The following is a 22957-nucleotide window of genomic DNA, read 5'->3' on the forward strand; positions in this document are numbered from 1 at the left end:
GATCAAGGATCTTCATGCATGAGATCCCAGTGCTGCTGCTCCTCCAGCACCCACACACCCCTCCCACTCTGTCCTGCCTGTTTTGCTTTGCCTGCTTGGATCTGACTTCCCAGAGGCATCCTGAGCGTGCCTTGCCCTGTAAATGCTGACCCTGCCCTGCCTGCGGAGGCACAGACAGCCCTGGGCACCGACCTCCTGCCCCCTGTCCAGCTGCTGGGGCTGGAGCCCCCTCCCCATGATGGTTGTGGAGGTGTCAGCAGCCCCTGTGCCTCCAGCCCTGCCTCTGCCTTCCTCACTGCTGCTCTTTTCCTCCCCATCACATACTCACTGAAGCCACTGCCGATGCTCCCTCGCCACCTGCCACACGGGGATTGCTCGGAATATTGGTCCACAGGAGGATTTGTTTCCTAAACTGTGTGTGAGGGGACCCTTGTGCAGAGGTTGCTGTGCTGATGTGGCACAGCTCCCCAAAGAGCACGTGCACAGGTGGCAAGGTAATGATTTTTCCTCAAGCCTGTCCTAATTAAATTTGCTGTAAACCTCTGTCCTCCCTGCCTAAAGGCTTTTAATTATTTTAAAACCTTGATCCCCATCCCTCTTTGCAGTTCCTTTATGCCTTGCTAAAGGGCAGCCTTAGCTTTACATTAAGGCCAGGTGAGCCAGCCCAGACCTTGGCTGGAGTGGGGAATTAGCCCAGATCAGGTGCCAGGCAGAGATGCTGCTGGCTCTCCCCTGCCTGCAGCTTCCCCCTCCCTGCCTGCACTGCTCTTTCCCCAGCACCTCCCGAGTGAATCCCACACTGCTCACGTTGAAGTCAAACCCTCAGATGTCAGGCTAAGTAAAACAGCTTTGAAATTTGTAAACTCATTTTTCCCATCACCGCAGAGCCTCCACCAGGAGTTCCTTCACAAAAATCGGTCCTCTCGCTCTTTACATTATGGGTAATTTTTAAAGATAGCCTATAAAACATTAATGAATGAGCTTTCATGAGCATGCTAGCTATTCATAAGTTATAGATGGTTATATACTCATCAGCAGACACTGGTGCAGATTACTTTTAACCATGACATCTATTGAAAGCTGGTACAGTTGGAACCCCACTAATTACAGCAGTCATTTGTTAAATTTCTCAAAATTCTGCTTACCTGCAGGGAGTTCAAGTCCAGATGAAAAGCCAAAGTCAGTGCTTTGATTCGAATGGAAATGGGAAGTCTTGAAGGCTGTGATGCAGTTTGTAACCTCGGGGTGCTTTGATGTTTTGGATCTGACAGGTTGCATTAGGGCTGGGCCAAGTGTTATCCCGACCATGCCTCACCCCCCCATCCTATGGGAACTGCAGTTTAAGCACTGTTACTCTCTTTGGGCTCCTGTAGGCTGAGCTTCCTGGCTTGACCGTTTCTCCCAGGATAGCAGCTATTGCTTTGCTAAAAACAGAGGCTGAGTGGTCTTGTGAGAGGTGGGATCCAGCCCCTGGGGAAGTGAACCCCAAGCACTCGAAATGCAGTTTCCCTGAGTGTTTGGTCATTGAAGGCAACAAAAATTAGTGTGAGAATTGCCCCAAATGGAATATTTCAATTAACTACAGCATACTAAATAATATTAGTTCAACCTGGCTCTAAAAATACCCATATTTTCCTCTCAGTTCTTCCTTTTTTGCTAGAAAATACCTTTTGCTCTTTTATCTTACAGAATCTGGGTTTTCTTTGACAGAAAACTCCAAACCAGCTCTGCTACTTATCACCCACTCTACTGATCCTACACAGTGTATTTACAAATGGGCCAGTAGTGTCAGGGGTAACTAGTCCAACCAGACGGGATACAGCAGGATTGAGCTTTGAACTCCTTAAATTATACCCCTTTTTCTGTTTGTTTTTTCCCCCAATTACTTCCTCATGCATGCTTAAACCAGTGGCTGCACAGAGCAACTGGAACAAAAAGAAATAAGGCTGAGGTGGAGAAGAAAAGGGGCAAAACCCTTAGAAAGCAACGATTTAGGGGCTTCTCTTCCCCCAGCTGTGGGGAGCAGGGCACTGCTCCCTCCACTCAAGCAGGCTTTTCTCCCCTGCCTGGCTGGGCATCCTCAGCCATCCTGCTGCCTCTCTGTGCCTCTTAATCTTTTTTTGGCCTCAGTGGTCTCTCTCTTATTTCCTCTTCCATCTTCCTTGCAATCTCTTCATCTTTATAGATTTTTTTCTTTTGGTTTTCTGTTACTTAATCTCCTGCCTTTCCATTTGTTCTGGTCCTAACAGCTATTTCTGCTGGGGAAAGCTGTACTTGAATCCACAGCACTGGTACTCTGTGTTGTCTGAAATCTCTTTTAAAGGCAGGTGGTTTCAGAAGGATTCACAGACTCTTTTTCTGTTGATTGAAAGGGAGACACAAAACGCAAATGTATTATTTGAGCCCCTTGTGTTTGCAAAACTGCCTTGAAGATTTTGTTCAGCAAGATGAGCTTTGTCTGAGAAATTTACTACTTGTTTTATTTCACCTGGGGCAGAATATGTTCTGAGGAAATCATCTTGTTTGGGGACTTGCAGGCTTCTTGCATCGAGCAGATCTAGGAACGTGAAAAATCATTTGTTTTTATAAATAGGGAAAGTTCAAGAAACTGCAGAAAAGGTTCATGAAGTGTTTTTTAATGATGGACTCAGGCTTCAAGCCTGCCTTACGGAATTCCTACTTTTCTGCCTCCCTTCCCTTTTCCCAGGGGCAGGGAACACTAAAATGGCAAATAACTGGCATCACTCCTTCCATGCTGCCTGCAGGGAGATACTCCCACTTGAATAACTGTAGTCCCCACAGCCTTTGTTCATAAAATAGCCATTCCTCGGGGCAGGGAGGGATGCTGGGGCAGTGAGGGATGCTGGGGCGGGGGAAGGCTCCCTGTTAAAACGGGGCTCCTGAACCCCTGTCCATTGTGCTGCTGGCTCCGAGCACGGAAAGGTGGGCAGGGGGCACCACGGGTGCCTCAGTGCTGAGGTGTCTGCGGTGGCAGAGGCCCGAGGGGAGCTGATTAGAGATGCCCTGTGGGGAGTCCTGCAAGCACATCACTCTGCCAACAAGTGTGCCCCGTCCTGCAGTTCAGGCTGGAGCAGGGACCAGCATCTCTTCATTTCCCATAACTGTTCACAGCACATACTCTGAAGGTAGGTTTCTCTTCTGATGATGTTTTTTCCTCTTTTTTTTTTTCCCCCTCCCCGTGTGCCAGGCTCTCTCAGAAGCACGTTTCAGACGTCGTTGATGACAGCAAAGATAACATCACCATTTTCACCCGCATCCTGGACAGGCTGTTGGATGGGTACGACAACCGCCTGAGACCTGGGCTTGGAGGTCAGTTGGGTGGAGAGATGATGCTTCCCACTGCAGCTCTAGAAATGAGAGGCAGTGCAGATGACTTATTAAAAAGTCTGGTGCTGTCAGGAGGAGAGGCTGGTTCAGTGCCAGAGTCAGTCTGTGGCTGGTTTCCCTCTTTTGAGTCAGTGCTGTTTTGCTGGTTTTTATCTTGTGGGATGGGAAATGCCAGTCTCTGAGTGCTGGGGTCACCTGTGACATTACAGTGACAGGCCTGTAGATGGAGCAGCTATGAATAAACTTATTGCTACTATTTTATAGGCATTAGCATTTCAGAAATGCTGATACATTCAGGAATTAAAGAAAGGCATTGAGGTGCTGGAACTGGTCCAGAGGAAGGGCAGTGGAGCTGGTGAAGGGTCTGGAGCACAAGTCTGATGAGGAGCAGCTGAGGGAGCTGGGGGGGGCTCAGCATGGAGAAAAGGAGGCTCAGAGAGAACCTTCTCCCTCTCTACAATTCCCTGAAAGGAGGTTGCAGCCAGGTGTGGGTCAGTCTGTTCTCCAAGGTAACAACTGACAGGACAAGAGGAAGCGGCCTCAAGTTGCACCAGGGGAGGTTCAGATTGGATATTAGGAAAAATTTCTTCACATAAAGGGTTGTAAAGCGCCAGAACAGGCTGCCCAGGGAAATGGTAGAGTCACCATCCCTGCAAGTGTTCAAAAACATCTGGATGTGGCACTTGAGGACGTGGTGGTGCTGGGTTGGCAGTTGGACTTGATTCTCTTAAAGGTCTTTTCCAATGTGAGTGATTCTATGATTCCATACCATCGGTTTGCAGGACCTTCAGCTCGTGTTGGTTTTGCTTTCCAGTCAGTTTGCTTTGCTACAGAGCCTCTATCTTGACACCTTCTCAGTTATTTTTTATGTAGCTGTCACCTGGCAAGCTCTTCCCTGTGTGCTGCTCTGGACACCAGGCAGTCACCCGGGCTTTGCTGCCTCCTGAGCTGCATTTAACACTGCTGCTGTCGTTGCTGCTGCTGCTGAGGTTCTCTCCAAGCACCTGCAGTTGTTTAAGGGGCTTCAGAAAGCAAAATGATAGTAGCCACCTTCCCACCTAATGCTTATGGCTTCAGTTAGTGTGATACAAGGAGGCAGAAAAAATGGGGAGATGTGTGGGGAAGACAGATGTGAGCTGAGATGAGGGAGATGTAGGCCTGGGTGGTTTTTTGGTGTGTTGCTGTGGCAGAGTTGAGCCCTGTCAGATGCTGACAGCTATGTGTCACTGGGGCCTCTGAGGAGGTGTCCCTGCCCTGCTCTGAGCTCTCCTGCTCGGCTGCAAAGGTGTGCTGCTGGACCACAATTTCCACCCAAAGCTGGAGTCACCATGTGCTCTCCTGTTTTCTGAAGGTCCCACTGCCAAGAGAGGTTGGGAACAAGCTCTTGCATGCTAATGGGGGCTCTGGTGTTATAGTGCTAGCCTGGAATTGCACCCTCCCTTGCTCAGAGCAGCTTTGTTGTCCCTTCCCAGCCCCATGCCCACCTCTGTGCCACAGCCCTCTGCCCTGCACCTGTCCAGGAGTACTTTGATCCCAAGCAGAGACCGTGCAAAACCTGGGCAAGAAGGGTTTCTGCAGTGAGCACCCTCATCTTGGATGTATGCCACGCTGCAGGACCCAGGCAGGAAAGAGTTACTGTGTCTGCATAAGCAATCCATCAGTTTTATTGCTTTTGTTGCTTGTTTCTTTCCCCCAGAATTAACTGTGGTCCCACTAATAGCTTTGCTTCCTCAAGTCTCCCCGATGGCTGTATTGATTTAACTGAAATGAGTTCTGAAAGGGGACTGAGGGGGCATTTATGTTCACCGTAGGCTCAATTGCAGACAAACCCATGCAAAGCATTAACAAGAGGACTCCCAGGAGCCCCTTGCTGGGAAAGTTAAAACCTTTCTTGGAACATCTTTTCTCTGTTGCTTTAGATCCTTTAACAACGTGCTTAACATAATAAATTGCCTTTGCCTGAACCAACCACTGTATGTTTAAAGACTGCTTTCACCTCTGATTTCCCCTGGCAGAGCAGTCCTGTGGGCCCAGATGGGAGGTTTTGACAAGGGCTACAAGGTTTTGGGAGCTGTTGGCTGGCAATGAGTTGTGTTTGCATATGGGGCAAACCGGTGAGCCGGGCTCTCCCCATTTTTAGCTGGACCTGTTTTCCCCAAGGCCAAACTCCTGGAGATCTCTCAGGAACAGAGGGACCTTCCCCACTGCCACTGGTGGCCAGAGAAGCAGAAATGGTCCTGCTGCAGGCTCCAGATTTGGGGGTTAATGGAAGAGCCTGGGGTGATAATCAGCAAGAGGTGGGCTCCTGCTGTCCAAGGCTGTGTGAGATCTGTGAGAGGGATTGCTTTGCTCCAAATTAGCAGCTGCTCTCGGTGACTGACAAGGTACATTGGCTTTCCTGTGAGACAGCACTGGGCAGTCCCTGGAGACAGACCCAGCACTGGCTCTCCCCATTTCCCTCAGGAATATCTTCCACTTGCTTTTCTGAGGTAATGGCATCCATTAGTAGCACTAAAATCCCGCTTTGGTGTCCGTGGACAGGGCAGGTGTGGTGGCACTGTGTCCACACACGGGCTGATGGAGAGATGAACTGGCCGAAGCAGGACAGGCAACATCCCTCCTTGGCTGGTTTCCCTGCTCTGCATGAGACAGATCCCCCTGCAAAGGGCTGGGATAGGCAGGGCTGGGAGTGCTGCAGCCCTTCTCAGGGCTGTGTGCTCGGTGCCTGTCCCCCACGCTCAGCAGAGCCGCTCCCCGTGCGCCGGGAACCGAGCAATGTTTGTTTAGACTTCGGGAAAAGACACCGTGTAAGCAACAGAGTGTTAATGTGGTGACTTCTCCCCTCAAGATAGCCTCTTTGTATTTATTTTCTTATCCCCTCTGTTTTCACCATCTGCTGCCACCCACTCTAATAGCTCCCATGCCAGAGCTCCTCTTCCTACCAGGATGCTGCAGACACAGACTGAAGCAAACCAGTGCTGAGGCTGCTTGGGACTTCCTGGTGCTGCAGGGCCAGGCTCCAGGTGAGGGGAATCCTGGGCCCTGCTGATGCTACTGCCTCCAGGAGCTGGCTCAGGGCATCCTCTCTAGCTCAGAGTCCTTGCTGTCTTGAGGCAAGTGGAGGTTTATGAGCATACTCCAGGCTGGCTTAGAAGAGGAAAGGAGGGGGGCAGGGGAAAGAAAGTGATTGTCAGACCCCTCTTTTTGCAGTAGCATCCTGTAGCACTGGGGACACAACTACTGGTGTCCCAGAGAAATCTTCTGTGGCTGGTAGAAGGTTTCTCCCTGTCTCTGCCAGCTGAGCCAGGGCTGGATTCCTCTTAGGAACAGAGCTGAGCCTTTCCTTTGGCCTCATGACCACTGAAAGACAGTCTAAGCTTGGGGAGGGGGTGGCTGCATAAAGGGATGATGTTATAGGACTCAGAGTGGGGGAGGAGAGGAAGGAACTATCAGCAGACAACCTGTGTTTCCCCTGGGAAAACACGGAGCAGATTGGTTATTAAGTCAGAAGAGGAACAGAAGTGGACCCTGAGGGGATGCAGACATCTGTTGCCATGGCCAACCTTGTAGGATAAGAAAATGTCCCATGGAGGGAGCTTCTGTGGACAGCACTGGCCTCTGCTCCTGCTCTGGAGCTGTGCAGGCACACAGCTCCCAGCCCCGAGGGGCTGCAGTGGGAAGCATCTATTTACAGCTCTCAGGTTCTTCTTGCTGGTGCTCCCTGCAGAGCTGGCATACAGGGAGCTGTGCACCTGGAGTTTGCAAGAGCAGGAGAGAGGAGATGTGACCAGGAAAAAGAGGTAGAACAGGCTGACAAAGGGAGAGACATCCTACACCCCAAAGGAAGAGGTGCTCGAGGAGTGGGATGTAAGTGGTGAGACCACGAGTGATCCTCCAAGACTGGCTGATGAACTAAAATACCCTGTGTGTCCTGGTGCTGTGAGGAGTGATGGAAGTGCTGCAGTCCTTACACAGGCAGTGTGATGTCCAGCACAGTGAACACAAGGGGGGATGTGGTGGTTGAGGGTTTGAGGGTCAGTGATGCTCCCTGTGCAGCTGTACCTCCTGTGCCTTATTTCCTAACTGATGAAATTTGGGCCCATTGTGCTGCAACTGAAACAGAGATATCCTGTGAACCTCTGGGAAGGGACAGGAAGGGACATTTCCAGGCTTTTCCTTCCTTACAGCCTCAATAACCCTTTTAATATTTGGCAGTTGAAAGTTAACAGGGAGCTTGGGGAGGAGGTGTGTGGGACCTTTCCATAGCTGTTTGAAAATCAGGGTAGGGTTTTTTTCCAGATCAGCCAGAGACTGCCTGCTTCAGAGGGCTGGGGATTCACCTGAGGTACACTTGGTGTAAGGATGAGGAAGCCAGAGGACATCTGGAACAGTGGTGGACAAAGTCTCTGCATTGGGTGATCAGGAAACCTGCACTCCAGAAAACTGTTGGCCTTTTCCTTGCGCTGCCAGGAGGAAAAGATTTCACCCTAAGGAAGAGGAGGCTAGAGTAGGCTACTCAGTTTTCTAGAAGATGAGTTGTAAACTTCCTAGATAAGCCAATTTCTCCGACTGCAATTAAAAAGTAATTTGTACCATGTTAAGCAGGTGGGCTGGGATCGATCTGTGTTATCCCTCCTGGATGCAGTGTTGCTTACAAGGCTCCTCTTCCTCTCCTCCACTGCACTGCTCTTTGTGGCTTGGTGTCAGCATCTCCCTGCCCACACTGGGCTCAGTACAGACACCCTTGTGGCTGAGCAGGATTTGGTGCAGTCAGGGTCTGCTGCTCACAAAAGGACTCAGCTCAGGGTTGCCTGACATGGGCCTATAGTACTTTTTATCTGGCCTCACTATGTCAGCTCTGTCTTGCTGATGGTTTTGATCTATAGCCACCTGTTAATATTTATCCTGCTGTCATATTCCCTTTATTCTTCTGTAAGTGAAGTGCTCCTCGATTGGAGTTGTTCTTGTCTCTTCTTTCTGCGGTGCAGTGTTTCTTCCTGCTTTTTTTTAATGATGGTTTAGTTTGGCAGGATGGCTTCTGAGCAAGTAAGAAACATCTGTATCCCTGTCTTGCCACCTCTATCTCACCAATTTAAGTGCTGATGGGCCAGAAGTTTTGGACTTTGGGTCAGAGAGGCTCCCTTTAGGTTGAGACTTTGCGGGTGATGCTTGATGTGTTGCACCTCAGTGCACGTGTTATTTTGTCCTGACCTCCTGCAGATAAGGCCTTGTCTGCTACTGCGTGAGCATTAAAGCAGAGGGACTGAAATATTCATAATAATAAATTCTAGAATTGTCTGTCTGTTCCTGGTCTCTGGGCAGAAGCATTGGGCACTGCCTGTGCTGTGGGGACACCTGAGTGGCAGTGGCAGAATCCTGTCCCACTCCCTGCTGCAGCAGAGCTGGTCCTCAGGTGTCCCTGCCTTGGGCTGGTCTTGAGATCTTCATTTTTTTTCACCTGTGCCTGATGAAGCTGCCTGCAGTCTGTCATAAACATTACCTAGATCTACTGTTTGTGTGAGACAAACATTAGATGACAAACCCAGGGGTCCTTTGTGGTTTGTTATGATTTCTAGGGTTTCAGGACTGTGTTTCATCTGTTTTTCTGTCTCAGTGTTCCAGTTCTCCCAACTTCTCATCTCTTTTCTCTGATCTGACTTCATTGATTACTCCAGGGAGGAATTTGATCCTTAGAAAAAAAAAATCCGTGGTCTTATCTCAGATTTTTGTCTTTGTCTGAGATTCCTTGATGAGTTTTAATTTGGAGCTGAGGCATTGCCTGAACAGCATTTTCTTTTATTTACCTTTCTGGGCAACAGGGACCCTGCTCTGTCTCATCAGACTTCTGAAGTTATCTGTGAACAAATTAAAAAAAGGTTGCCTTCCCCTCGGGGGCAGCTCTCCAAAGGCGGCTTTGCCATGGATTTGCACAGCCCTGGTGCTCTCCTCTCTGATGCAGAACTCCCAGTTGTGTTGCTGGTTAAACCGTGGTGCACAGCCAGAGGAATCTCTGTGTGGAAAGGCTGGCACATGTCGGGAGGCGAGCGAGGAGCGCGGGCTCGGCAGCTGTGCCTAAGGGGGAAAGTCTTCTTTTCAATAAGTGATGAGTGTGCTTGGGGCAACAAGCCCGTATCAGAGCTTCAGGGATATCACAAACACTCCAGAGGGGTCAGGAATGCACTGTGAAGAGAGATTGATAGCTTTGGGTGTGAAACCAGCACCTGGGTCAGCACCGGGTCCCTCGGGGGCACTGCAGGGCTGTGAGTGGCCCACCACGGTGTGTCCCTGCCCAGCCACCCTCCCAAGGGCCAGCTGTGTGGCCAGAGTCCATCACCTGCTGTCCTTGTGCCTCTCCAGAGAGGCCCAGCCAAGCCCCCAGGCTGCAGGGTTGTGAAGGGGAAGGTGTCTCTTGTGCTCCCTTGGATGCCTTTTTTCAGCTGGTGCCTTCGTTTGCTGAGTGTGCTCCCAGCTGCTGAACCAGCCCTGTATCCACACAGGTAGGCAAGAAGGTTTTTCCCCAAAGGGTGAGAAATTCTTCTAGGAAACTGAAGCCATCTGGAGGAATTCTTGCCCCAGTAACTTCTACTGGAGTGACACCTCAGAGCTTCAGTGCTTGCTCAGACACCTGCAGTGAACCAGTGCAAATGTTGGGCAGCTGATCCTGCCCGAGGGGAAGCTGGTGGGTGCGTGTTGATGTTTGTTTATAATGACTTTGGAAGGGGAGAGCTGATGTTTCAGCGTGTTGAACATGTGTTAGATGGTTTTAAGAACATTAGTAGATGATGTTATAGATGGCTATAAACTGCTTGTGAGGATGTCTTTATTGATCTGTTGGACTATGGCAGCTCCTCATTTATTAGAGTTTCCATTCGTTTAGTCCCACGTAAAGGATTTATAATGTGTCTTTGATATGGATTGTGAAATAAGATTTTTTTTTATTGGGCGTTTTAGAGTTTGAAAACAACTTTAATTGGTTTATTCTGGGAAGCTGATGATGAAACAACTGGTCAAATATTGAGGAAACAGCAGTTCTTTTATTCCTTGAGCTAGAGGATAAAATGTTTGCAGCAGTTCGTGTAGTAATACAGAGGCACTGATTATGTCTGATGAGGCAAAGTCATTGATCGTGTTGGTGCTGAATTTCAGCCCTGATCCATCTGGAAGAAGCAATCACATCTATCTGAGCCCCCTGTGGAGGGGGGATTAATGCTGCTGATTCAGACCTGTTAGCTTGTTAATGCTGTTCCATTTGTTTAAAGGTTATTGTTTGATTAAATAAAAATATTGGAGTGTTGTTGAGGCTCTGGAAGATGCATGGGGCTTTGGGGAGTGAGCTGCTGCAAGACTCTGAGGCTAAATTGTGCAGGGTCCCCTAACCAATTACTATTAAAAGTCAGAGAGAAATACTCATCTTGTTGCAGTAAATGGCAAAACTCTCACCTGATGGGGCAGGAGTTTCATGTAATGATTTCACTGTGTACTAACCTGCAGCTTTTTTTAAAAATCTGCCTCTGAATGATGTACAGCTAATATTTATTAAAAAAAAAAGAGTGCTTCTGGAGTACTGGCAATTGTAGGCACAGAGTATAGCCTAGAGAGAGCTTTTAATCTACAATTTGCATTGTGAGAAAAGGACACCCCGTTCACTTTACCTTCTGGAAGAACATAATTCAATCCAAACTGTTGAGAACAACAGGCATGGAAAAAGAATATGACTTTTTTTTTTCCTTCCTCCGAAATCTGCTGGAAAATCCTGTTGATGACAAAGCTCAGACTGCATTAGTGGCTGGAATGATTCATGACTGGAGCAAAATAATAAATTGTGTCTCAAGAGTCGAGATGCTATTTCAGCATCGCAAAAACTGTTTCAGTCGGCCCTGGTTTGGAAGGATCAGTTCTGACACAAATGACTTTGTTGAGGAAAGGATCTGAGGACCAAAATAACGTCCCCCAAACCACAGCCAGTTGGTGTGTGCAGCACCAGAAGCTCTGTACAAGGCTCCCTGCATCCTCCTGAGCTCTTGCTGAGGAAGTTATTTGTATCCAGGCAGGCCAGATCAGATTTCTTGCAGTCCTGCTTACTCACCTGAAGACATATCTCTTGAAAGCTGTGGATGTCACTTTGGCCAGTAAAGGCCACTGTCTTGCAAGAAAAAAAAAAAAAGGAAGGTGCAAAATCTTCCTTCTACAAGTTGTGTTTTCTGTTAAGGGTCTGTGCACATGTGGGAATTGAATTACAGGCTTTTGTGCATGAAAGATTAGAGCTCTTCCCTTTGGAGAGATGCACCTGGTCTCACCTGAGATTTTGAAAGAGCCTTTTCCTAGAAAAGGCAGGACAAGGGTCTTGTCTGCTTTCGTGAGGAAGGGTTAAAGAACAAAAGCATGAAATCTCCTTTCTTCTTTCTCGACCAATCTAGCCATCATTATGAGAGAAGCTCTCTGATAGCTTCTCTTTGTCATGTAATGTTAATACCATTAAGTCCACTTTGGCAAGGAAAGTGATGTATAATTAATTTGCAAATCAGTAAAGTGGATGTGATTTTTATACAAAAGAGAAGGTCTTTGACAGCAGCAGGCATTGTGTGGGCATGGCCATGCTTGGGTGGGACCTCTCCTCTGGAGCATCCCCCTGCCAGCAGTGACCTGGGACCCCCAGATCCCAGGCTGGGCTGGTTCCCCTGAGTGTGTCCTTCTGTGCACACACCTGCAGTGGGTCCCATTTACTGCCAGCCAGAAAAGGGACTGAATTTAACAAATAAGAGGGGGAACCACATGAGGCAGAGGGGTTTAGGAGTATGAAAGTGCCACTGGATATCTCCAGAGTGAGTTGGTTGAGCCAGCTGAAAATATCTGTTAGCCTCTGCCTCCATCCACTGGTTTTGTTGGTGGTGGTTTGTTTTTGTTTTTTTTTAAAAAAAGCCTTAGGTCTATTGGAATTATTATTATTTTGATGCGGAATGCATTAAAAAGGGAAAAGGAAAAAAAATCCAAACACTATCTGGACTGATTTGTTCCCAGAAAGATGTTCAATTTTGTATGTATAATTGAAAGGGTCTAAATATAGCTGTATTAATATTTATGGGCCTTATGTTGGAGTCAATACAAGAGTTGCTGTTCAAGGCAATTAAGCTTTACCTTTTCACATGTAGGATTTCAGCTTTTGGAGATGACATTAGTGGTGTGACCTGCATCCAAGAGAGAAAAAACTAAAAGCATGCCATTATCTGTCAAATATGATACCCTGTATTTAATGCTGTTTGCTGATAGGCAGTTTGTCTCCAGCAAGGGTGATCTCTCTGGAGAATGGCTGCTGTCTTAACAGGGGGGAAATCAGAGGAATCAGTAGTCTTGGAGGCTTGCAGGAGAACTGTCCCCACAGTGGATGCTGTGTTTTGGGAGGAACTGAGTAAAAAAACTGTCTCATGACATCAGAAAGTGGGGATTGCCCACCTCTGCTGCATCAGTAGCTGCTGGGGATGAGGAGAAAATTATTATGGTGACACTACATGGATTCCATTTGTCTTCACACCACCCACACCCTGGGGCTGGGGGCACGGGAAATGTGACTCCTGGGAGCTCGTGAGAGGGAGTGCACAGGGCAAGGAAGGGCTGCTCATGCCCCGCTCCTGGGCTGGGGCTGTCTGTGCCTGTCTGCAGGGCCAGTCACAACCTTCATGTCATTAAAGCACGGGGAGAGCAAAGCCTGTCCAGAGCTCTGAGCTGCTGTGGGGAGAGCGTGTGCACGGGGAATTAGGTCGAGGCTGTAACGATGAAAACAAGTCGCTTTGCGTTAATAACAAAGGCAAAATGATGATGCGCTTGATTTCTAAAGCTCTGCCTTTCAAGAGCAGGGTATCACTGGGATAACATGACAGCAATCCTGGCGCTGGGTGAATTGCCCTGCATTGCTGCTTTTTGGAAGCCGCAGCTCCTTGCTGCTCCAGTGAACAAAGAGCTGTTAGATGCTATAAAATCTCTCAGTGATAGGGACTGTCTGAATCCCGCCTTCCTCCTAAATTTGATCAATGTGTCAGGTTTTTCCTTCCATCTGGACTCTGATGACTGCTTTTGGGCAGGAGGACAGCAGCAAGGAGCCTCAGCTGGGGTTGCTCCTCAGTCTCCCCGGGGAGCAAGGGGTCAGTCTGCCCTCCCCAGGGCTGCAGAGGGAGGTTATCTCGGTGAGGCTGAGCTTGGTGCTCATCCCTTCTCTGAGGACTCACAAATTTTGAGTGGGTGTGTTTCTGTTCTTTCACTGGTGTGTTGTGTATTTTGGTAGCTTGGAAGCCTTTTGACCGCCTTCAATGAGCACCAGGGGGATGCGTTTTCTGAGGGCTTTTGTTCACTTTGGCTGTTGGAGCACAATGGCTGCTTGAACGGGGAGGGAAAAGCAGATATCAAACAGCACACATGCCAAGGTAAAAATGGTGGCCACGCTCTTGGTGGTTGAAAATGAATTTTCAACTCCAAATGGTCCTTTTGAATTCCGTGTGGGGATTTGCTCCAGGTGATGCTGACCCCAGCAGACTGGTATTTCCAATTATGGATGACATTATCCTTGCCCAAAGGTGCTGGCTCAACAGCAAAGGAGTGTTCCTTGGTGTGCCAGCACAGGGCTGAGTCCCACCTCGTCTCTATTCCTGAACAAGGGCAGGCCAAGATATATATTAAGGAAAAAGGAAATTGCACCATTTAAATTTAAAAAACTCATTTAGCTAAAGCAGTGTAAGCGCCCATGAATATTTATCTGATGTTATGGAAGCGTGTGGACTCCCACCTACTTTATTAAATTGATTTTCAATAAAAATGCAAGTGGAAGACGTTTGATTAATGGCTGGTGGGACGGTACAATTAATGTGAAGTCTGGAGTCAGCAAGAAGTGTCCCCTGAGCCCGTGTGTCCCTGCTGGAGGCTGGGCTAAGGAAACGTTTGTAAACTTCTCTGAGGGACACCAGCAATGTTTACCCGTGTGGTTTCCCAGCCGGGGTGAACAGGAGCTGCTGTTTAGCTGGTCCATGGCTTTGCTGAGGGCCACTGTCCTGACCTTGAAGCTGGCGTGTGGTGTTTGCTCCCAGTGTTCTGCCTTCTCCTCTGCTTTTCACACCCCCAGAGCAGGCTGCACCTGAGAATTAAGCACAGCAGGGAGCTCCCGAGATCATGTCGGGTGTGAGTGAGGCTCCCTGAGTCTTTGCATTTAAACATGCCTGGGATAAGCTCCATCAGCCTCCGGATCTGCTCGTCTCCTACCAATTTACCTGCTCGGATTTGTCTGCTGGAGGAAGGCAATTTGGAGCTGTAATGTTACGGCTCTATTAAATATCTCCAGCGTGGTTTCCCGCCGGGACCCTCGCTGGGGCTGGTACCGCCTCCTTCCCGGGAGCTGTCGGGAGCTGGGAGATGCTGATCGTGGTGCCAGTGAGGGTCGAGGGCTTTGTGGTACCCGGGGTCCTGCGGGGGGGGGGGGGAGCCTGGGCATCCCTGAAGGCTGCAGGGGCCTCCCTGTTCTCTCCACGCCTGCAGCCTGAAATAGAAACTCTCTCCGGGGGTCCTGTTAAAAACCTTTGGAAGCTGCCGTGGGTGGGATGTTACATCTCACCCTGCTGCGGGGGATTTCTGTGCCAGGGGCGGAGGTTTTTGGGCTGTGATGGTTAGGCAGGGGCTGTGTGGGAGCAGGGGCAGGCAGCATGCCTTGGTGTGGCAGGGAAGGCAGGGGTTAGGCAGGGACACAGCTCCATCTCAGCATCCCTCAGCTCCTGGAGCCCAGAGAGGTACCACAATGCTGCGAGCCACTGAAATGAGGGTGCCCAAATGACTCCAGGTAACACCTGGGGCATGAATCCTTCCCCCAGCCAGGGTGGGAGCCCCAGGCTCAGGCTCCTGTGCTGGGAAGCAGGATCAGAGCTCTGATGTGCTCACTCCTTCCCCGAGGGCTCGTGGTGCCCAGGGGCTGCAGCCAGATGGCACAGGGAGAGTATCCAGGGGCAGAGACGGTGCAGATGCTCCTGATGCTGCCCTCTGGGAATGGAGAGGCTCTTGCAGTGATGTCTCTTTTGCAATACTTTGGGGGCTTCTCTGCGTGCAAATGTATAATGAGGCTCTCTGCCTACAGGAGAAGGGGACCTGTGCCAGCAGGCAGGGGATGGGTGCAGATACTTTTGGCATGTGCTGAGTTGGTTGGGCACACCCCTGCTGTGCTTGCACTGCTGGGGAGCTGGGCATGGGCAAGAGTGATGGGAACAGAAAGGAATTAAAAAAAAAAAAAGGAGCAGGTGTTGGCTATTATGTATGTGGCAGAAAAAGAGAGGAGACTTCTGGTTGAAAACAGAAGCTGAGAAAAGACAGATTGGCAGGCAGCATATTTCTGGAGACAGCTTTCTCCTCTGTAGGCTGAGTCACCTAAGAAACGTGTCAATAAAACACACTTGCAGGCAGTGTCTCTAATAAATATATATTTAAGAGAGACATTTCTTCAAAACTTCTGCTAGGAGACGTTGAATTCTGAAGGGATGGCATGAGAAATGACATCTCCAGTGGAAGCACGGGGTTGCCATGGGAACTGGAACGCTTTGAACACACATCACTAAAACAAGAAAACATTTTCCCCAGCAAAGGAAATTAAAAACTACATACATCTGGAGGCATCTGCCCTCTGCTTGTCTCTGATGGGAGCATCAGAGTATCATGCAGCACATCGTAATTCATGTAGTGGGCAGGTCTGACAATTCCATGTTGGTTGCTGAATTTTTGTGAGTGACTGCGATAAAAAAGCCTTCCTGTCCTTGGGACAGATAATGCTGGCTGGGGAAGAGGAGATTTAGAGCCATAAAGGAATTTCCTCTAAAATGATTTTGCTCACTGGGGGATAAAACAACAGCCTGAGGGCACGACTAAGCTCATCTTGCCTTGTGGGGATGATCCCACTGCTCCCAGGGTTTGCTGGCCCCCTTTGGCAACCAGGCACTTCCCTGGGGAGGGCAGGTGAGAGGGGATGTGATGGAGGGGCACGGGATGTGTTTGGGGATTTATCTTGTGCTTCGGAGACTCTCAGTTTACCCGTGCAAGTCTGGGACAGCAAACCCAGGAGGAGTTATTTGCGGGTGGCAGTCCATGCATTTTCTTTCTTTTCTTTCTTTTCCATTGCCTTTATTTGTTTTCCTTTCTTTTCCAATGCCTTTCCCAGTGCATGGCAGCCCCGTGGGCAGAGGTGGCAGAGGGGCAGCCCAGGCAGGGAGGAGAGCTTGTCATGCCACACGACAGCCCTCCAGCATCAGGGGAAATGCTAAATTGACCAGTGCAAGGCAGTGTGAATGAGATCAGTTTATTTGTGTGCTCTGTATTGGCATTGCTGAGGAGTAAATGAGCACTGACCATGCAGCCAGTGACCCGTGCATGACAGGGGACAGACAGCTCGGAGGAGAGCTGGGCTCTGGCACAGCTCAGCAGCCACACAGGCAGAGAGACCACGTTGGGGTGCATGAAGAAGGGAAAGTGTCTGTGGAGGTGAAGGATGCCAGAAGCATCACCGGAGGCACACTGTCTGAGGAGCTGATTAAGTTCTCCGCTGAAGGAAATGCCAGCCAGGAGCTAATGGATAAGGGAACCAGAGTGCAAATTACTCTGTTGCTCCCTGCTATGGTATTCTGTATTCTTGTATCTTCGTCTCAGTACCTGGCGTTGGCCTCAGGGGACAGGCTTGAAAATTAAATGGGCCCTTCCTCTGAGCTGTACAGCAAGCCCCAGGAGTAATTTTCTTTTTCTTTTTTTTTTCCTTCCCTTTTTTGCACACTACAGTCCATCGTGTGGCCCGGCAATCCTCAGCCTGCAAAGCAACCTGGAACAAGATATAGCCAGAGGCACAGGAAGGCAGTGCTAGGGCTAAAAGGCAGATGGGGGAACTTAAGCACAGCAGAACTGCATTCTTTGCATGCTCAGTGCCAGCAGCAGTGGTGGGGCTGGGGCTCAGAGCTCAGCCTGCAAATCTCGTGCACTTGCTTGAGACACCTTGTTTATTCTTTCTCCCTCTGCAGTGACATAAAATTAATGCAATGCAATGCAATGCAGTGTGTCTCATTTGATTTGATTGATACTCTGTTCAGTTTTGGGCCCCTGACGACAGGAAAGATATTGAGGGGCTGGAGTGTGTCCAGAGAAGGGCAGCGGAGCTGGGAAAGGTTCTGAAGCACAAGTCTGATGAGGAGAAGCTGGGGGGGCTCAGCCTGGAGAGAAGGAGGCTCAGGGGGGACCTTCTCACTCTCTACAACTCCCTGACAGGGAGTTGTGGTCAGGTGGGGGTCACGCTCTTCTCCCAGGTAACAAGTGACAGGCTGACAGTAAATGGCCTCTGGGGAGGTTTAGATTGGGTATTAAGGAAAATTTCTTCACTGGAAGAGTGGTCAGGCTTTGGAACAGGCTGCCCAGGGAAGTGGTAGAGTCACCACCCTGAAAGTGTTCCGAAAATGTGTGGATGTGGCACTTGTGGACGTGGCTTAGTGGTGAACACTGGTGGTGGTGCTGGACTGACAGTTGGACTTGATGATCTTTTCCAACCTGAATGCTTTTATGATTTTTCTTTGCAGTTGTTTTCTCCATATCAGTGATTCTCAGGTTGGCAGTAGCAGCTTTGTATTGCACCTTTGTGCTTATCTTCTTCCTGGGGATCTGCCTTGAGCTCTGATGAATTACAGAGCTCAGTAATTGCTTTATAAATGCTTTGGATGTTGCTGGTGCTGATCTGAAGTTTTTGCAGCTCCTCTTAAAGAAACTGTGGCCTGTTGGGAGGTGATTTCTATTGAAAAAAGACTTGCTGAGAATGAGTTAACGAAAGGTTCAGTGATTTATTTTTTTTTAGGAGAGGAAGTAAGTGAAAACCTTCCAGGGCCAGTCTGCAGTTTCCCTGAGGAAGAAGCTTCAGGGATGCACTGTGTCCATGTAGGCTCTGGATTAGCCTGGTCTAATGACTGGCTCTCCCAGCTGAGTCATACACACGTGATGGGATAGAGCAAAGGCAGGAGCTCCATGGCTGCTTTGTTCTAGTGCCTCATCTCTTCTGTGTTTACAACCTCAGCCACAGCACGGGGGCACAGAACCTGCTGCAATCTTTCTCTGAGGCTGCTGTTCACCAGGACCCCTTGATACAGCCAACCAGAACATTGTCATTGACCCCTGAAGAGGAAAATTAACTGAATATAAGGTCATGAAGGCAGGCCCAACCCAAAAGACAGGTGGTTTGCAGGTAACATGGAGTGATTTGCCTGATGGTGAGATGCCAGTCTGGTGGTTTTGCCCTAATCCCATTGGTGTCTCCAGTGCATACAGCCATGCAGACATCCTGCAGGCCTGCAGTCAGGAAAATTCTCATGGATTTGGTTTTATTGGGGCCACAGCTGTGTGTACCACCTGGCAACACAGTGCTGTCTGAATGCCCTTCCCCTGTCCACAGGGACCAGCAGGGATTCCCTTCCCTGAGTGCCTTTGGCTTAGCCATGAAGGACAGGCTTTAAGACTGAATAATGTTAAATTATGCATGCTAATTTACATTCACACATTTTCTCATTGTATTTATAATATATAACAAACATGTTTATGTAGAGTCTCTCTTCCATTACCACAGGGTCTCAAAGCACTGTGGAACCTCTAAAAGCATGCTCATACATACATATTCCTCCTCTGTCTTTATGGCATCTGAGGGTGTCCTGAGTCCTTAAAATAGTAACGACAGTAGCTTTGTTCATTCTGTCTTAGTTCTGTCTGTAGCAAAAATAGCACAGCTAATTTGTAGTCTCTGTTTGTAGTCTGTATGTGTGAGAATGAGGGGTGTGTGTAAAGCCTCCATGACTGCACACCCTCCAGCAGCTGCTGCTTCTGACTCTTTCTTCTATTCCGCCTGGACTTGATATCAAGAACTTGCACCACATCCTGATTCTAACCTCTGGATGTGGATTTTATGTCACTTAATGTGGTGATAAGAGTATGTGCATGTGGATGCCTGCACGGGGCAATGAGGGAGAGCTAAATTAAGCTGCATGTGCCAAATGCATCATTCTGTTTAGTCTTGTAATAGGAGCCCTGGCTAAAAACCTGATGGTGTAAGGCTTATCAGATCCATCCTTCTACCTTTTGTCTTCTGTAAGCTTTAGAACCTGTTGGCTGACAGAAGGGTAGATATCTCAGAGATTTTAAGTCCCTGCAAGATTTGTGGAATTAGGCAGCTGAGTGGAAAAAGACCCGAAGTAGAGAGAGGTAACTAGGTGGGATCAACTGGTGTTAGGCATCAGAAAAACAGGGAGGAAGAGCTGGTCTGCAGGAAGCAGGGTTTGTTGGCCCCACTGCTGGTAAAACAGCATCTCTCCTAAGCTGTTCTGCTGGATAGAGCTCTAACCTGCACCCCCTACTCTTGACAAATGTGAGAAAATGCCTTTCACCAGCATGGGGGGGTGTGTGAAAACCCTATAGCACCTTCTCCGGCAACATGTGGATTTACCTGCTGTGCCAGGTATGTCTGGAGCCCCCTTACTCCTCGTGTGTTGAGACAAAGGGGCAGTGCAGCCTGCTCAGGGCAGCAAGATCAGACCAGAAAATTGGGCTACCCTGGGCTGTTATTCTCACAGAATAACAGCCTGTGCTAGGAAGGGAGTGCAGTTTCTCACCCAAAAGGCACAAGCAGATGCCCTGTGTGCCTCTTGGCACTGTGCTGGAAGCAAGGAGGAACAAGGTGTGTCTGACTCCTCTTCTTCAAGCAGTAGTCGTGCCTTGATCCAAACTCCATAACCAGCGTGTTGTGTGGGTGTAGGGAGAGCTCAGAGCTGGGTCAGAGCCACGAGCACACGTACAGCACATTGGCAGACTCCTCAGGGATTTCTCTTCCAAGAACTGAGCTGATCTTCCCTATGTAATCCAAGGAGTTTGAGCCTAGGAATTAGACATCCATCAGTGCATGACAGTGTGCCACAGATCCTAGACAACCATACTCCAGTGGTGACTGGGTCACTTCTTGGTGCTGCACTCAGTTCCTGCAGAGGACATGGGATGCAGTCATATCAGCATGCTGCCTCTGCAGCACGCTGTGTGAGACAGGGAATAAATCTCTCCATTGTTTCAGCTCTCTGTGGCCCTGCTAAGAAAGGGAGCCAGGACAGCGGGCTGTCTTTCTGAGGATTTCACAGACATCATCTCACTTCATCTGCACTGAAGAATTAAGAACATGTAATTGTAGACCACGCTGATCTCTCTCATCACGTGGGAGTGGCTTTGTTGTTGGCTGTCTCTTGAGAGAGCCCCCGAAATTATTTTTGAACCGCTTCCTCTATCCCCATGCTGGAATATCCAAGTTGAGAGGGGAAAGGAGAGAAGCACAGCTGGAAGTGCCACCACATGCATATCTGTGTTTACAGATTGGATGACTTCTCTCTAGTCTGGCTGGAGGACATGCAATTGTATAGACACTGATGTGCCATCACACCAGAGAGAAGGTAGTAATTAATCACCATGGCTCACAGAGCAGCAACTTGGGAACTGGCTGTACAGCAAATGCTGGCAGTACCAGGGGATTTAAACAGCAGCAGTGGGTGAAAAGATGCCTCGGCACCTCCAGATTGGGGAAACAGGCTTGCTGCTTCCATGCAGAGCAGCAGTCAGTCTTGTTTCCCCTGTAAATGTGATGCCTTTTTGGTCACAACCCTGCAGAAGTCACTGGGAGCGTAACTGAGTGGGTCAGATCTGTTACACAGACCCAGTTATTCTGGAATCCAGCAAATAGCCAAGGAAAACTACATTAGACAAATAGTTCGTGACATGGCAGAGCTAGAAAAGGATCTGACCCAAAGGTCTTGTTGGCAATCCCCTGCAGGCTCTTACTCACCCCTGCTTTTGCTGAGATGAGACATTTGTTTCAGACATTTATATATTGTTTCTTTCCTTACTATGTGGTTTATTTTGCAGAGTACAAATTTCCCAGTGCTCAGTCCCTGGTTGACCCCACTTTGCAGTGGATGAGCATCCCATCATCTTTAACCACGTTGTCCCAGGTGGGAGCATGAGGCCAAGGCCAGCCTTCATCCGTGGGACTGTGGTCATCCTCATCTCTGTGCTCATTAGAGAGAGGCAGATGCTATCAGAGGCAGTGAGGTCTGGGTGGGCTGAACTATCTGTGGGATTACCCTCCCCCCATAGACAGTACGAGGTCAGTGGGGTCTCAGCTGTGTCTTGATGCTTCCGCCCAAGTGAGTTTTCCTGGAGATGTTTTGGTATTTTAGGTGGTTCAGGGGATTAAAGCTGATGCTGCTGTTAGCTCTGTCCGGCCTGTGAAGGACTGGGCCAGCTGCCAGCCCTCCTGGTGACACTCCTGGCCCTGTTCTCTGCCATTTGGCGTTGACAGGACCAAGACACCCTGTGTATGTTCTTGCTGCCTCTTGTAAGAAGAACATGTACACTCTGCTGTCCACTTTTGGGAAAGATGCCCAGGCTGAGCTTGTCAGACCAGGGTGAATGTCTGTGAGAGGAGATTTGGCTTTTGCTTCTGAGCAAGTAATTTCATATACAAGGGTGCTGAGGCACTACAACAGCCAAACCACGTCTGAAAATATGTATGCTTTCTTTGGGACTGGGAGTTTGAAGAGGTTGACTGTGACTTCTCCATGTGTTGTCTAAGATCCCCGAGTCAAAAACAGTTGAGGAGAGAGAAGGGGTGATGCTGAGACCTGCCCACACCTCTGCACTCCATCTCTGCTCTCCCTTCCGTAGAGGTTGGAGGAAATGCCAGTACATTCTCAGGTTTTTTTGCCATCTCTCTTCCCCAGCCTTCCCCTCCTGACCCAAGTAAAGCCTCTGTTCCCAGGATACCGGGTGTGGGAACATCCCAGGTGCAGCAGGGATGTTTGTGGTCCTGACACTGGCAGTAGCTCATGCTGCCTTGTGGCCTTTGTGTGGCAGGAGCTTTGTCAGTGTCCTTGGAGTCAGCTTTGTCCCCTGGCTGGGCTGGACAAGCCCAGGAGGCATTAACAGCACTGCAGTGATGTTCACTGAAATGTTTCCTTCTCTGCTGCTATTTCTGAGCTCCCCAGCAAAAAAAACTGAAAGAAAAGCAACTCTAATGTGTGTGGGAGAGTGTGACTGGCCCCACAGCAGGAGAGCATCAGTGAAGGCTGCATTAGGGGTTTCTGGTGTGTGGTTGGTGATGTAGATGTCGTGTCTCCACTCCTGCAGCTTGAGGCTGTGGGGAGAGGTCCCTCTCCCCTTGGGCACCTGCCCCTCTGCTTGTGCCTCCCAGTCCTCTCCCAGTACTGGCCTGGCAGTCCCAAGGGCAAAGTCACAGAGAGGGGACCGTGTGCCACATCATCCATAGATGTGCCACTCCTTTTCCATGCATCTCCTCCTGCAAGGGGGCACCATTTTGTTCCTACTTCCCAAAACAAGGCAGCACCACAGGTTAAAAGGCCATCTGATAAACCAAGGTAGGGACTGGGAGAGGCAGCAGTCCTGGTGTGAGGGCACTGAAGTTCTCAAGGAGGGGCCCAAGGGTGAAGTTTCTGGCTGGGTGCTGTCGTGTGCCACCTCTGAGGCAGAGGCTTCCAGGGGTTGTGGTGCAGCTCAGTTCCAGTGGGCTCATAGAGCTTGT

At 49.3% G+C, this 22957-nt stretch overlaps 1 protein-coding gene across 3 annotated transcripts in view; it reads left to right on the forward strand.

Moving 5' to 3' along the window:
- GABRA3 (gamma-aminobutyric acid type A receptor alpha3 subunit) overlaps positions 1–22957 on the forward strand; it is a 72572-nt gene that overhangs the window by 16662 nt on the left and 32953 nt on the right. For all 3 annotated transcript variants that reach the window (XM_027690487.1, XM_027690488.1, XM_027690489.1), the window contains exon 3: positions 3209–3330. In XM_027690487.1, coding sequence (XP_027546288.1) covers positions 3209–3330 — 122 coding nt within the window. The remainder of the gene's footprint in view (positions 1–3208; positions 3331–22957) is intronic.

The sequence above is a fragment of the Neopelma chrysocephalum genome, unplaced genomic scaffold (genome assembly GCF_003984885.1).
Source record: "Neopelma chrysocephalum unplaced genomic scaffold, ASM398488v2 Primary Assembly neopelma1_81, whole genome shotgun sequence".
NCBI classification, from domain to species: Eukaryota; Metazoa; Chordata; class Aves; order Passeriformes; family Pipridae; genus Neopelma; species Neopelma chrysocephalum.